This window comes from Branchiostoma floridae, chromosome 4 (assembly GCF_000003815.2).
Source record: "Branchiostoma floridae strain S238N-H82 chromosome 4, Bfl_VNyyK, whole genome shotgun sequence".
Classification (NCBI taxonomy): Eukaryota; Metazoa; Chordata; class Leptocardii; order Amphioxiformes; family Branchiostomatidae; genus Branchiostoma; species Branchiostoma floridae.
Genome location: NC_049982.1, coordinates 23,976,467 through 23,989,548, shown reverse-complemented (window position 1 = coordinate 23,989,548; position 13,082 = coordinate 23,976,467). Strand labels below are relative to the sequence as shown.

General features: G+C 41.4%; 2 protein-coding genes across 2 annotated transcripts; one reads left to right on the top strand and one right to left on the bottom strand.

Annotated features, from left to right (window-relative positions):
• Positions 1-697: 697 nt before the first annotated feature.
• On the top strand, positions 698-4,226 carry LOC118414589 (protein N-lysine methyltransferase METTL21A-like). The gene is made up of 5 exons (XM_035818745.1): positions 698-1,083; positions 1,752-1,863; positions 2,166-2,260; positions 2,809-2,968; positions 3,397-4,226. Exons 1-5 carry the CDS (start codon positions 859-861, stop codon positions 3,528-3,530), a joined length of 726 nt encoding a protein of 241 aa, XP_035674638.1. The 5' UTR covers positions 698-858; the 3' UTR covers positions 3,531-4,226.
• A 6,041-nt stretch (positions 4,227-10,267) lies between these two features.
• On the bottom strand, positions 10,268-12,616 carry LOC118413665 (T-cell-specific guanine nucleotide triphosphate-binding protein 2-like). Its single transcript, XM_035817192.1, has 3 exons — positions 12,543-12,616; positions 10,796-11,745; positions 10,268-10,659 (listed from the first exon to the last, which is right to left on the bottom strand). The coding sequence occupies exons 1-3, from the start codon at positions 12,614-12,616 to the stop codon at positions 10,268-10,270; spliced, it is 1,416 nt and encodes a 471-aa protein (XP_035673085.1).
• Positions 12,617-13,082: the final 466 nt, after the last annotated feature.

Below are 13,082 nucleotides of genomic sequence, written 5' to 3'. Positions count from 1 at the left end.
GCGCTGGTAGATTCATTGTTCAGTCGACTTTCAGATTTTGTCCTTGACCTAAATTCAGGAAAACTGCATCAAGTCTCAAAGAGGACATCAGTGAGGCACAAATACTTGTCTAGCATGGACCGTAGGTTTGAAAGAATGAAGGACATTTTGCTGTGCTTGTGGCCGGTGATTTTACCATTATCCGATACAACACAAGTTGGCAAACCACAATATGATAGTTTATCCCAAATGGATATGTAGGGCAACGAAGATCTTGTTTTGGATATGAAGTTCTTGTTTTGGATATGAAGTTCTTGTTTTGGGTATGAAGATCTTGTTTGTATCCACAGGGCTTGGCTCTACTACTGTACTTTTGTCACGAAATCTTTTCATCCCAGCTTCGATGTGAGATTGCTGCATCCTTTTATGATTAGTGTTGTTTCCTTCTCTGTGGAACATCTATAATAACGATAATATAACATTTCTATCTAATGAAATTTTATTGGTTTTGTTTCTTAAATTCGCAATACTTACTTCTTTTTATCTGTATGTGAAGCTGCCCTCGTCTTGTCGTTCATACTTTCTTGTCAGCCTAGTGAATAATAAGCTAAACAAGTATCAACTACCTGTCTAATATGGGACGCAATATGTTAAAGATTTAGAAAATGAAGAGATATGTATTGTTTTGTTTTTCTTGCTTTTCCCATGCAGTGTCTCTGTGCGTTTCAGCAGTGCAGTTTCTGTATATTATGACAGAGGGTGCTTGCCATCTGAGGAGGCGAAGTCTGCCATCTCTTTGTTAGAGTATTGTGGAAGATATTTACCTGTGTAACATCTAAGCTGACCGGTAACGCTTGAAGACCACTTCCCTCTCGAAAGATGCCGATCGAAACCGAGGACACGACGACTTCTTCCGAAGATACTCCGAATGGAGCCGACGGAGAAATCAGCGAAGATGCGGTTGTGTGGACGAAAGAGACTATCTATGAAATGATGCGGAGTCGGTCTCGGGACCAGAACTTCCACTTTGTGGGGAGGGACATTGTTATAACGGAGAGGAACGTTGGGGACATGACGGCTATTGGGACCAAACTGTGGACAACGGTGAGCTAGCGTGAATGGCCAAAGTTTCGTTACGTTTGTAGGTTGCTGGAAAACAAGGTGTGTTACGCCTAAGTGTGACAAATACATCGGCCATACAGATATCTTATACTCTCCAAGCAGAGGTTTGGCTCCACCGTAAGCGTATTTTAGACGTTTTTATCGGGCTTTCTATTTTGTCCCGTTTTCTTAATGGCCGGCGGGGATGAAGAAAACAGGACAAAACATAAATTAGTAAACCCGATGGAACCAGCCGGAGCCAAACCTCTGCTTGGAGAGTAGATACCTGATACATAATTAAGTGGTATAACAGAACCTAGACCTGACCGACGTTTCGGTAAGTGCTCAGGTTCATTCCTTGTGGCCTTGATGATCGCTGTCCCTGAGACGAGGGGAATAGCTAAGAAGTAGCGGTGTATACCTAGGCCGTGAGGAAGGCAGCCACGTAGGTGGCGAAAAAATGGTAAGATAAGTCCCTCCTGTAGATTGTTTGTATTATGACAACCTTATTTTACAAAAGCCTGTATAACATTCAATATTAGAGACGCCTAATACCTGTGGGTTGCACATCTATCAAGGGTTAAGGAGACGGAGATAGGCTCTGCCCTATACACCATATGACGTGCGAAGGATTTGAACTTCTCTACTTTATACTCGTATATCCTGTCCAGGCTGACGTGTTCAGTCAATACTTGGAGAGCGGTGTCTTCCCTCTGAAGGATAAGAAGGTGATAGAACTGGGCTCTGGGACGGGGCTGGTCGGGATTGTCACAAGTCTGTTGGGTAAGTGTGTAGACTGTAGACTATTGACTACATGCATACCTCTTTGCCACATAGTCACAAACGTCGTGATTTTCATATAGGTAGATAATAGTTAACGACAAACCAGCTCCAGATGTCTTACCGAGCCCTGGAAAACTGCGATGCAAAAGATGTCGGTATCTTGAGGAATGAATCTACTCTACTTTACACAAGACATCTGAATTTCGTTCGACGCATCCACTACTTTCGAATTCCTATAGATGACCCCAATCTACTGTCGCATGACGTACCTGGAACCTAAACCATGGTCTCTTCTTCTCTAGGTGCTGATGTGACCTTAACTGACCTTCCTGACATCATCTATAACCTTGAACCTAACGTGGCGATCAACACCCGTGGAGTTGAGCACCCTCCCACCGTATGTATCAACCCAAAGTTTCAGTCTTTTGCCCATTGTTTCTTCCATCTACACGCCACAGATATTTACACCGTTCTTAGTATAAAAGTTGACGTCATTTCACCGCACAGTAACGTGTCTAGAGAGAAGACATTGGTCATTTTAACCTGATGAAGACTGCAGGACCAGGAGAGAATAGGGCGAAACTTTCTGAGACTTGTTCATTCTGTTGTGTACCTCCTTTTAGTATGGTTCTGTGCTATCAGATGCAGGGTGTTTCATCTTAGAATTAATCTGCACTGTAGACACGTGGTTTTCTTTGATAAACTCTTTCATTAATTTTCCGTTACAAGTGGTCAAAGTATTTTTTTTTCAAAATGGTTCCATTAGAATAATGAACATGAAAGCTAAACGATTAAAACGTCTTTTTAAACGTCCTCAGCTATGCCTTGAAACTGCGCCGACGTTACTTATCTTGGCTTTGTAGCACAGAGGTGTACAGTATGTATGAAGACGTTGAAATCTATTATTTTCTTTGACACAAGTAACGTCTCTTTGTCCCCGTCTAGGTGTGCCCTCTAGCATGGGGCGTGGATCTGCAGGCTTTCCCCAAGGCAGCGCACTATGACTACGTCATCGGGAGTGACCTTGTGTATGACGCGGAGGTTTTTGAAGGATTGATTCAGACCATAAAATACCTGAGCGATTCAAAAACAACCATTTTGCTGGGTACGCTTCACCAATGGCCATTTTATTGTCCCTTCATTCGAACATTTCACCATCAAAAATTACCTTTGTTGTCTTCCGATAGCTCAAGTAAAGACTATTCTGGCACGGTTGCTCGGAGAAGCGGAGGCGCATGAGTATTTCACTGAAAAAAAGTATTCTGATGTTACAACAGGGACGTTAATTAGCTTGTAGCAAGCAATGTTAGGTTTTATCACACAAGGTTATTCAACAAGAGTCATAAACTGCAATGGTTGAAGTCTTTGTTTTGCATGCAACCCAACCATACCGAATCACCATATACCTGGAACCAGACTACTACTAAGAATAATAGCAGGATTTTGTCCTATAGTAAAAAGTAATGTTTTTTGGACGCTCTGCTAACATTACTTAAACATTAGGTAATCATTTTGTCTTCTTCTCTTTCACAGGTTTCCACCTGCGTGTTCCTGACCGAGACCTAAAGTTTCTAAACATGTTCACAAAAGAGTTCAACGTTGTTAAAGAACACGAGCTGCCCAATCAGGGCAAAGCTGTCCGACTGTACGAGGCCAGAACAAAATAACTGACCACGTATATATATATGAATGAATGAATTTTATTGCTCAACAACCGCACAAGGTACAATGTATGGCAACCAATAACAACTATTAGCTATATAGACAATAGGCCTGAGGCTACACACAGAACATAGAAATATTATCAATAACAGCAGATTAATGTATGAGTGATCTGGTCTCGCAGTTGGAATAAAGTATAGACAAATTGACCTAGGTAGACGGATATATGAGTTGAACATGATAGCAGTATGAAAATATCGTTCTGTGTACCAGTAAAGGAGATGTGTGTTTTGGTTCTAATATTCGTAAAGAATGCTTCTCTATGAAATTTCACGTGTAAATGTTTATGATGCATGTTACAGCCCCAGTGGCATTCTTCGCACGATGGGTGTACGGCTGCAAATTGGTGACATTCCTATATAGGACAGTCGTGTAGGATTCGTACAGTTGTATTGGGATAAAAAGAAGATTGTCGCAGATGCCCGTTCACTGTCTTTCATAGCCTTACTGAAAGCTATACTTAAAAATAGTTGTAAAATTACGACTCTGGTGTTTCATCCTATTTTAGTTTGTACACTGGCCTTGTTGTAGATAACTCGCAAGAATCATGAAGTATTTTTCTATGCAAATAAACATAAAATTACAGTGATTAAGGACGGGATAGAAGGAATAGATAAGGAACAAGCTTTCCTGTGTGACTGTCGAGTTATCGAATAAAAGTTATCAAATACTCACCAAATTATTGTTCATTTCTGGCACCAGACTTTCCGAACACTTCGGAGAAAACAAAACGGGCGGGTGCAGGATTATATCATGTACCGGAAAGTTTAAGAAGAACAGGAGATTTAATCATAACTTAATATTGCACAAACAAAGGAAGTTGAGGACTAACAAAAAATGTTCACTTCATTACACTACCGCATTAGAGTTGATTTGTTTATATATATGTTTAAGGGTATTTTGTTATAGTCAAAGGCGCAAATATGCAAACGTCACTAGTACTTCAGTCTTCATCACGTCACCATTTTGAAGTTACCGTCAGCACTGGAATTCCAGAGTGAGACTTCAGCACTGGAAACCCTCCTCAAGTTAGACTACAATTAGCTTTGGACTTCCAGGTTCATGATCAGCACCGTAAAGGTGTGTCGACAAATCTTATTCAATGTCAATCTACGTATCTATAATTGGCTCAAATGAGTGTTGTACTATGAAATTGACTTAGAGTTACTACCACTACCGTAAAAGTGCCATGGCACTCTTACGTCATACTCTGTGAAAAGTGAAATGACAAAAATAAATAACGATAAAAGCTCTACTAGGAGCGATCATACTGACCAGTATAGGGTTAGGAAAAGGTCAGGTATGTTTGTATAAGACAGGTAGAAGGAAGGAGGTGGTAAGTGCCTGAAAATGTGTCCCGTCCGGGGCGACTTTTTGGGAAGACTTGGCGTTTGGAACCGCCCTCTTCTCTTACCTTTCCTTATGTAGACTAATAGTCTCAAAGGCGTTTTGCAAAGATATAAACACGAAAACGACGTTATCAACTTAACAATGATGTGGATATACATATAGATATAAGTAAAAATGAAGTGAAAGTAAAAGTTGTCATAGCAGATCGCAGAAGGTCTCCAAGCAGATGTTGGGGTGGAATCTGGTAATGTTTTCTGAGTGACGAGCGGACTTCTCTGACAGACTTTTACCCTATGTAAGTAGATGAAAACTTGAGTGAAAGGCCAAAGATGTCAGAGGAAAGCGGGTAATGTCCACATACATCCGTAACCTGCTTATTACGTACAAGATATGATACATACTTGAATATAGGTGGCGCTTCGACGGACGGACATGGTGTTACAGGGGCTCCTCGCCCGGCGCCTAAAAATCGATCCTTCTTATGTCGACTAGCGTCCTAAACGTCATTCTAGATGTGTATTAAGATATCCGGACCTATGAAGGAAAGTTTTCGCACGCTTTAAGCATAAGCTCTTGTTTATTTTCACACTTTACAAGTCGGAACTACATACCCCAGGAGAGCCCAAGCTGCAGTACCGCTCCCGGCCGCGTTCTGAAAAGTGGCTAAAACGACCGCCAAATTGTCAACTTTCCGTCTTTTCAGGAATGGGGAAATGGTGAAAAGCTCGCAAGGGGTTTTTAATTTTTGTGGCTTATTTGGCTTTGTCTTCCAAAATATCACCATTTCAGATTAATAATGGCAACATTTAAGACATAAACTGGATATTGGATCAGTTTGTTACACCTTCTTCTACCTCCTGATGAAGTAACAAAGATAACTGATTTAGTGTTTGTTACACCATGTTCTCGGTATCAAAGTTCTTTTAAAAAACTTTGTGATCTTTGTTGAGCTAGTTCAAATCAGTTTTTAGGATGTCAAGAGGGTGTAATTGATTAAATCAAGGACATCATATAGAATGTCATTGATTAAATCAAGTAGAAGTGGCCTTCTGTGCTAATGAATTTGCAATAATGAAGGTTGAACAATTTTAAGTGATTTGAATATACGAATCGAATACATAGGAAGGTTTTGCCAAAACTGGAGCACAGATTATTGAAATGGAACGCAAAAAGTCTACACCAAAGTCCAAAGGAGAGCATTTGTATTTCTTGACTGTGTCGACTGTATGTAGCTAATTTCAATAGACTGTTTTGAAGCAAAATGACGAAGAATGATAATAATGTTATATGGTACATGGTGTGACGGAGACGTAACTCAGAATGATGACCAGTGAATACACGTTTTTATCATTATCATGATTTATCTATTTGATCTTGTGGTTCTGCTCTCTTATGATCCCATCTTTAGCTTATTGCGTCCATTCTGTGCTTCCGTCTTTGCGGCTCCTGTTCATTTGTATTTTCACATCTCTTATTCCATCTTCATCATTGCCAGGTCTGTACCACAGAAGGCCACTTCGACTGTACTTGATGTATAATACGCACTAAATCCGTCATCAATGTTCCCTCTTCCTGAGGTAATTTGTACGGTAAGTTGTTCTTTCAGCCGATGGCCCGTCATATTGCTTCCCTGGCTCCCAATGTTATATTGCATTCACAAGTGATCTACACAGCTCACAATATTTTGAAATAAAATTCGGATCTATTGATGAAACAGAAACATCGTTGCATTTGTTGAACGTCGTCGTGCATGTTTCCCAAAATAGAATTGGATGTTGTAACCTAATAGACTATTTACGGGACATGCACTTGACCACTTCTATTGGTTTACGGCAACGTGTCTTTTATTACCTAATATCTCGTGGTTTTGTTGGTCTTAGATATTACCATTTTTAATCTCAAATGGTCACATTTTGGAAGACAAAGTCAAATAAACCACAAAAATTCAAACCCCTTTGCGAGTCTTTCACCATTTCCCCATTCTCGAAAAGAAGGAAAGTTGGCAATTTAGCAGTCATTTAGCCACTTTGCATGACGCATGTACTGCAGCTTGGTCTCTCATAGGGTATGTAGTCCCAACTTGTGAAACGTGAAAATGACCAAGAACTTATGATTAAAGTCTGTGAAATCTTTCTCAAATAGGTCCAGATATCTTAATACACATCTAGAATGACGTCAAAGACACTAGTGTACATAAAAAGGATAGTTTTTAGGCGCCGCGTGTGGAGCCCCTGTGACACCATGTCCGCCCGTCGAAGCGCCACCTACATTAATGTCTACAGCATATGCTGTACGTATTGAATAGCTTAAGAACAGAAGGACATCGTCAGTTTTCCTTTGATAAATTTGGTCTTTTACCCAATTGTTCATCTGCTTATATGGGGGGGGGGGGGGGGTGACGGGATTTGTCCGAGAAGCCCGGCCGTCACTCAGAAAACCTTGCGATCTGTATCGGGCAACATCTGCTTGGAGAGTTTGTACGATTGCTTTCAATGGTCTTTTTCTTGACCTTTTACTTGTGTCCATATGCATATCCACAATGTACTTGTTGAGTTGATAACGCGTTGCTTCTGTGTTAGCGTATTTGCAATGCTCCTTTGCGACTATTAAGCTACATTAGGAAAGGCAAGAGAAGAGGTTATTTTGCCGGTCATGCGGCGGTTCCAAACGCCACCGTCGGACTTCCCAAAAAGTCGTCCCTGACGGGACACGTTTTCAGGCACACACTACCTCCGACCTTCCTTCTGGCCTGGGTGTCTTACAAATACACCTGACCTCCAGTCTTCTTCGCCATTACCTGTTTACGTCCGTTTCTTTCGTGAACGGGATAAATTTTAGCGTCCTAGATCTGATAGTTTTACATGTACCTGTACATATAGACACAGCTGAAACAGATGAGCTACCCTGACTACACCATGACATGTCAAGTTTCAGTTCAAGTGATATATTGCCAAACTAGACTGACACACTTACCTTGGCGTTCAGGACATATTCTGTATGTGCGATGATAAATAACCATACTCTTGTTTAACGATCAGACATATACATTTTGTCATTACTCCGAGTAGGAGGGTCGTATTCTGACGAAGTACTGGAGTTAAGTGTGTAATGCTGTTCGCAGCTTTGTCCCTGTGTTCCCTTTGCCGCATTCGTGTAACGTCTACACTAAGATGTGTCCTTCCAGCTCAGAGCTAATCAAACAGCTCCCCCAGCGACCAAGTTTATATTGCACTGTTAGGTGACCTACACCTTGCAGCATTTTGAAAGAGAAACGGGTCTGTTGATAAACAAAGTTGAGTTGTTCAACTTGTTCTGGTTACCTTCGGGAGGGAGGTTCACTTCCTGACGGACTATTGTGGTTAGTCATTTCCATGGTCGTTTTAAGTTCACAATGAAGAGGTTGTTAAAAAAACTGTTAAAGATTGTTTTATGAAAAATAAGCGCACTTTTATCTCCAGGTCTAGGGTATACTTCTCTAGATTCACGAATATACATAGAGTCCAAAGATTTAAAACACATTCATACAAACCAAAAATGACAGAACATATGACGATTAAGCAAAGCAAATAATTTTATTCTTTATTACTATATAAGATCAGGATATAAATCAATATTTGCATAAAATCCAAGACCGAAGATAACAAAACACACTAATTCAAGCAAAATAACATACCTCTTAGGTATTGTTGAAAAAAGCGACCTTTAACAGCATGGTCGCAGTTTAAAAGGTGGTAACGTTATAATAGCTTTGATTATGTATATTACATTTCATTCTCGGATCTAGATTATGTACATTACGCTTCATTACAATCTATATTCTGGGGGGATCCACGAAAAGCTGCATAGGCTTCTGCTCCCCCTGCATGTTTTCTTTTCATTCTGTATCATCATTTGTTTTAATTGTTGAATATGTGCCAAAATAAATCAAATCAAAATATAATAAAAAATCAATAGTAACCTGTGTCATTTCTGAAATCCTAAAAATGACTCCTTTATCAATATAAAGCCGGTATAAACGCCCATCAACGTATAGCACAACAGCTTACGAAGTATGGGATTGATTCAACCGGTTTTAGTGGCATTCTTATTTATAATTTATGATGTACATTTACACATAGATACATGCACGTGATACTAGTAAAAATTATTCACTTGACTGTATAGAGCTTTCTCTTATACATTACATAGCATCAATGTCATCAATCTACATGTAATACGTAACAGCCTACTGACTATCACAGCTATGTGGTTTCTTGTACTTCCCCTACAATGGTACATACGAACTGGAGCTCGAGCAGAATGTATGGAGTAAATCAAAATAGTGCCTTATGAAAAAGACATGTTCAGGCAATTGGGATTGGTAAGTATTGGTAAATGTTTTAAAGGTAAAGATCAGATTATGCAATCTAAGAAGGCAAAGACTATTAATGACAAGACAGGATGTTCTTGTCAATAATAATTTGACAGGGATGAAATTGGTAGGAACCTATCAGAGTATACCTTACAGCTCTCGATAATCCTTTAGTTACAGCCTTTGATTATCTAGACTAAGTAGCATAATGGTCAGGGTGTTTCGCATAGAACCCAGAGGGACCTCTGGGTTCTAATCCCCTGACATGACCTGACATCGTTTGCCACTAGTTATGTCGACGTCATAGATAATTATATGCAATGTTACGACAGCTTTTATTTTTCTGAATACATGTAAGCCTGATGTGTCAATCAGCAGGTATACCGGGAACCAGACGGACGAACAGCATGAATGCAAGTATACTGTATTTCAAACAAGAGTTCCACGACCTCATACCTTCACCAAATACCAAATTACGACAATCCGAGTCTGTATAACAAAAACTCCGCTTTCCGAGGCTAATTGGCCACTCCCCGCAATGTAAGACGGGCCTACGAAGCGCGATGAAATCAGGCTACGACAATCCATCTGGAAGTCCATGTGTTATTGTCGTCAAAAGTTTGAAACAAAAACGGCCAATGCAGTACCAGAAAAGCCACAAGGGAGCTCAAATTTACAGCATTTACTCTTTGTCCCACTCAGCATGTCCAGAACACGAGATGTCAAAAATGAAAGTTCTGCTATAACACCTTAGAAAGCCGCTAGGGGGTCCGTTATCGAACTTGACATTTGTTTTCCTGACCCCTACATACATACCAAATATCATCAGGTTCTATCCAAGGCTTCTCGAATTATACAGTTGACACACACAGACACAGACGAACACGCCAAACGTATAACCTTCTTGGCGAAGGTAACTAAGTGCATTTTGGGCGCATATCCCGAAATGAAAAAAAAAATAGGTACGTATGTTAGGTTAGGCTAACGGAAAGCAAACTCGTGCAAAGCTAGCGCGCACTGTTCATACTGGTCTATGACTAAACGCAGAGCGTGCCAGGCAAGACTGAAAGAGAAGGGAGCTGTCACCAGGCCACCGACAAAAGGAAGGTAGAAGTCGACAGCAGAATCAACTGCCATAGCTGTCATCAAGATGTTAAGACTAGCATTAGCTGCCACAAGAGCCCGTGTGAGAGTTTGCAGATCAATTTCACGTTCGAGGAATTGTTCGACGTAGCTGACAATAGATAGCCTGTCATCTACGAAGCGCTGTAACTCCCCTTCGTCCTTGCCTGTCAACTTAGCCAGCTTTCTCACCGAGGTCGGGTAAAGGCCAAAGCCTTTCTTGAACAACGCCATCGTCGTCACCATAGTACCTGCAATGGAGGACACGGCGGAAGTGAGCTGCTTTATCGTATTTTTGAAAAGTGAAATCGTCTAATCTAAGCCAGGGAGATTCTAGTTCTCTGCCTACTTTGGCAGATAAATGATCTGTAAGAATACGATACACACCTGCATTGATGAATGTCCCTGCCAAGGGTATGAGTCCTCCAGCAGCCACTGTTAGAGCTACTTTCCAGGCCCGGCTCCTGTAGATTTCCGCTTTGACTCTCACCATGGTTGGTGAGTAGTCCGTGGTGGTTGTCATGAGCAACATCTTCTGTTGGATGTCCAGCTGCTTTAGAATGGCTTCCTTCAGCGCAGCAGCATCCCAATGGCCAGTCTGGACATGCTCCAGTATGCCGCTGATGACGAAGACATCTCGGATGTCCACGCGTCCATATCCAAGTGTATCCAGTTTGGTGACATAGTCCTCTCGATGCTCCTGAAGAAGTCGTTCTTCGCCCTCCTTCTGTCCCCCTGCAAAGTAGCTCCGTTTGTCACGCTGTTTGTCTTCAAGGTCCCGATCGAACTTGGAGCGGACGAACAGTACCTTTTTTCCCATATCTTTGGCCACCTTGGCGATCCACACGGCGTTGTCATGGACGCGCTCACTTGTGAAGACGAGGAAAACGTTGCATTCCTTCATCTTGCCCCCAAACCTCACTCTGTATTCTTCCATATTGAAGGTGACAGGATGCCAATTTTCTTCCTGTAATTTGAAGAGAGCTCCTGGGAAGTCCACCAGGATGACGTGGTCGTGTTCGGGATGGGGGTACTCTGCAGTCTCCCTCGTGGTTTCCGTGGTTCCAACGTCAGCTGCTCCCGGATCGCTAGCCTCAAGTCCCCGGAAGGAGTTGATAAAGGTGGATTTTCCTGCACCCGAGCTACCTACGATGCCAATACGGACGTACGCCTGCCCCATCCACGCATCCTCGCGGTCGTCCGTCCCAAGCTCCCTCCGTAACATCTGTAGCATTTCCTCTGGGGGCAGGTCACCCCTCACTCCCTGGACCTGGTCAGCGAACCGGCGGAATATCTCCTGCTCTTCCGGACCTAGGTCATCTCTTCTGATCTCCACACTGTATTGAAGGAAAAAAAACACCCACATACTTATAGACTACATCAACCATGTCAATTCCACACAAAACGTTCTTCACTTGCTACAACATTGGACCAGAGTCAAAGACATGCAATTATTCTATTATCCTGTTACACAACTTGCACCCTACATCCTGGCAGGCTGCCATTCTGCAATATTCACACAATTGCGGACACACACACCAACTACTTGAACATGGTAAGTGTTAATATTAATGAGCCTTAATATTAATGAGACTAACACGCATGCGGATTAGAGGGAAACTGAAGTAGAGACTCTGCCAGCAGCAACTGACAAGAGATAAAATTCGTGATAAGATTCGTGAATAAAGCATCAGAAGAGACTTCTGGATTTGGAGTTATTCGTTGAGAGCACTACCAGGAGGTAAGTGATCAGCCAATGACCAAGACGGGACATTGTGACAAACATAATAAAGCTTCGTTCATTTTGAAGTGAGTTTATTTCTTGCGGAGTTTCGCAACAATAACCTCTGCCATGTACCTTTTTATTCCAAACCAAAAAATGTAGCTAAACATGTTTCCTTTGTCCACGGGGTGTAAACAATATCTTGCCGATAAACAGCTGTGATTGAATTCACAAATAGTCCTTTCCCTACGCCAAGGACAACGATACCTAATGTTTGCTATTTTGCTACTTGTCTTTTCAATGCAATCTAGAAACAAGTTGAAGTTGTATTTAGTTTTCGTCATTGACTTCTCTCTATAAGTATAGTAGCACTCTTCACTAAGCACAAATATAACTAGCTGTTCCACTCACCAATTTTCAGACTGGCTGAAGACCCTTTCCTGTCCAGTATCTGGATTGTCACGATGAGGAAAGCCGGCCGCCATATTTGTCAGGTGTCACTGCCTTCCTTAAGAAAACATAAATATAGCCATTTATCTGATTTCCAAAATAGACACCATTAACGTTGTAACAATAATTGAAACGACAAATATGGTATCACAGTCAAGAAGTCTTTTACAGCATTCCTGTATTCCAGCGGTGCACAAAGTGACGCTAGTGTGGTGGACTGATTTCACCGAACAAGGTTGACAACTAGTCATGGCTTCCACATTGGTGCCACTTTTACTATCGAACTAGTTTCACTTCTGCAACTATAGTCATGGCTACAGGTGCCTCAAAAGTGTTCCTTCCACAAGTGCATTCGGACAATCAAGGCTACCACACGACATTTTTTTCCCATTTGTGTTTTTTCAAAATCAGGTGAAAATTAATTAGCGAGCTGATGTCACCCATAAACTTTGCTTGCTGTGGCCTACTTGTTCAATATTTTGTTCAAGCAGATTACAGCTT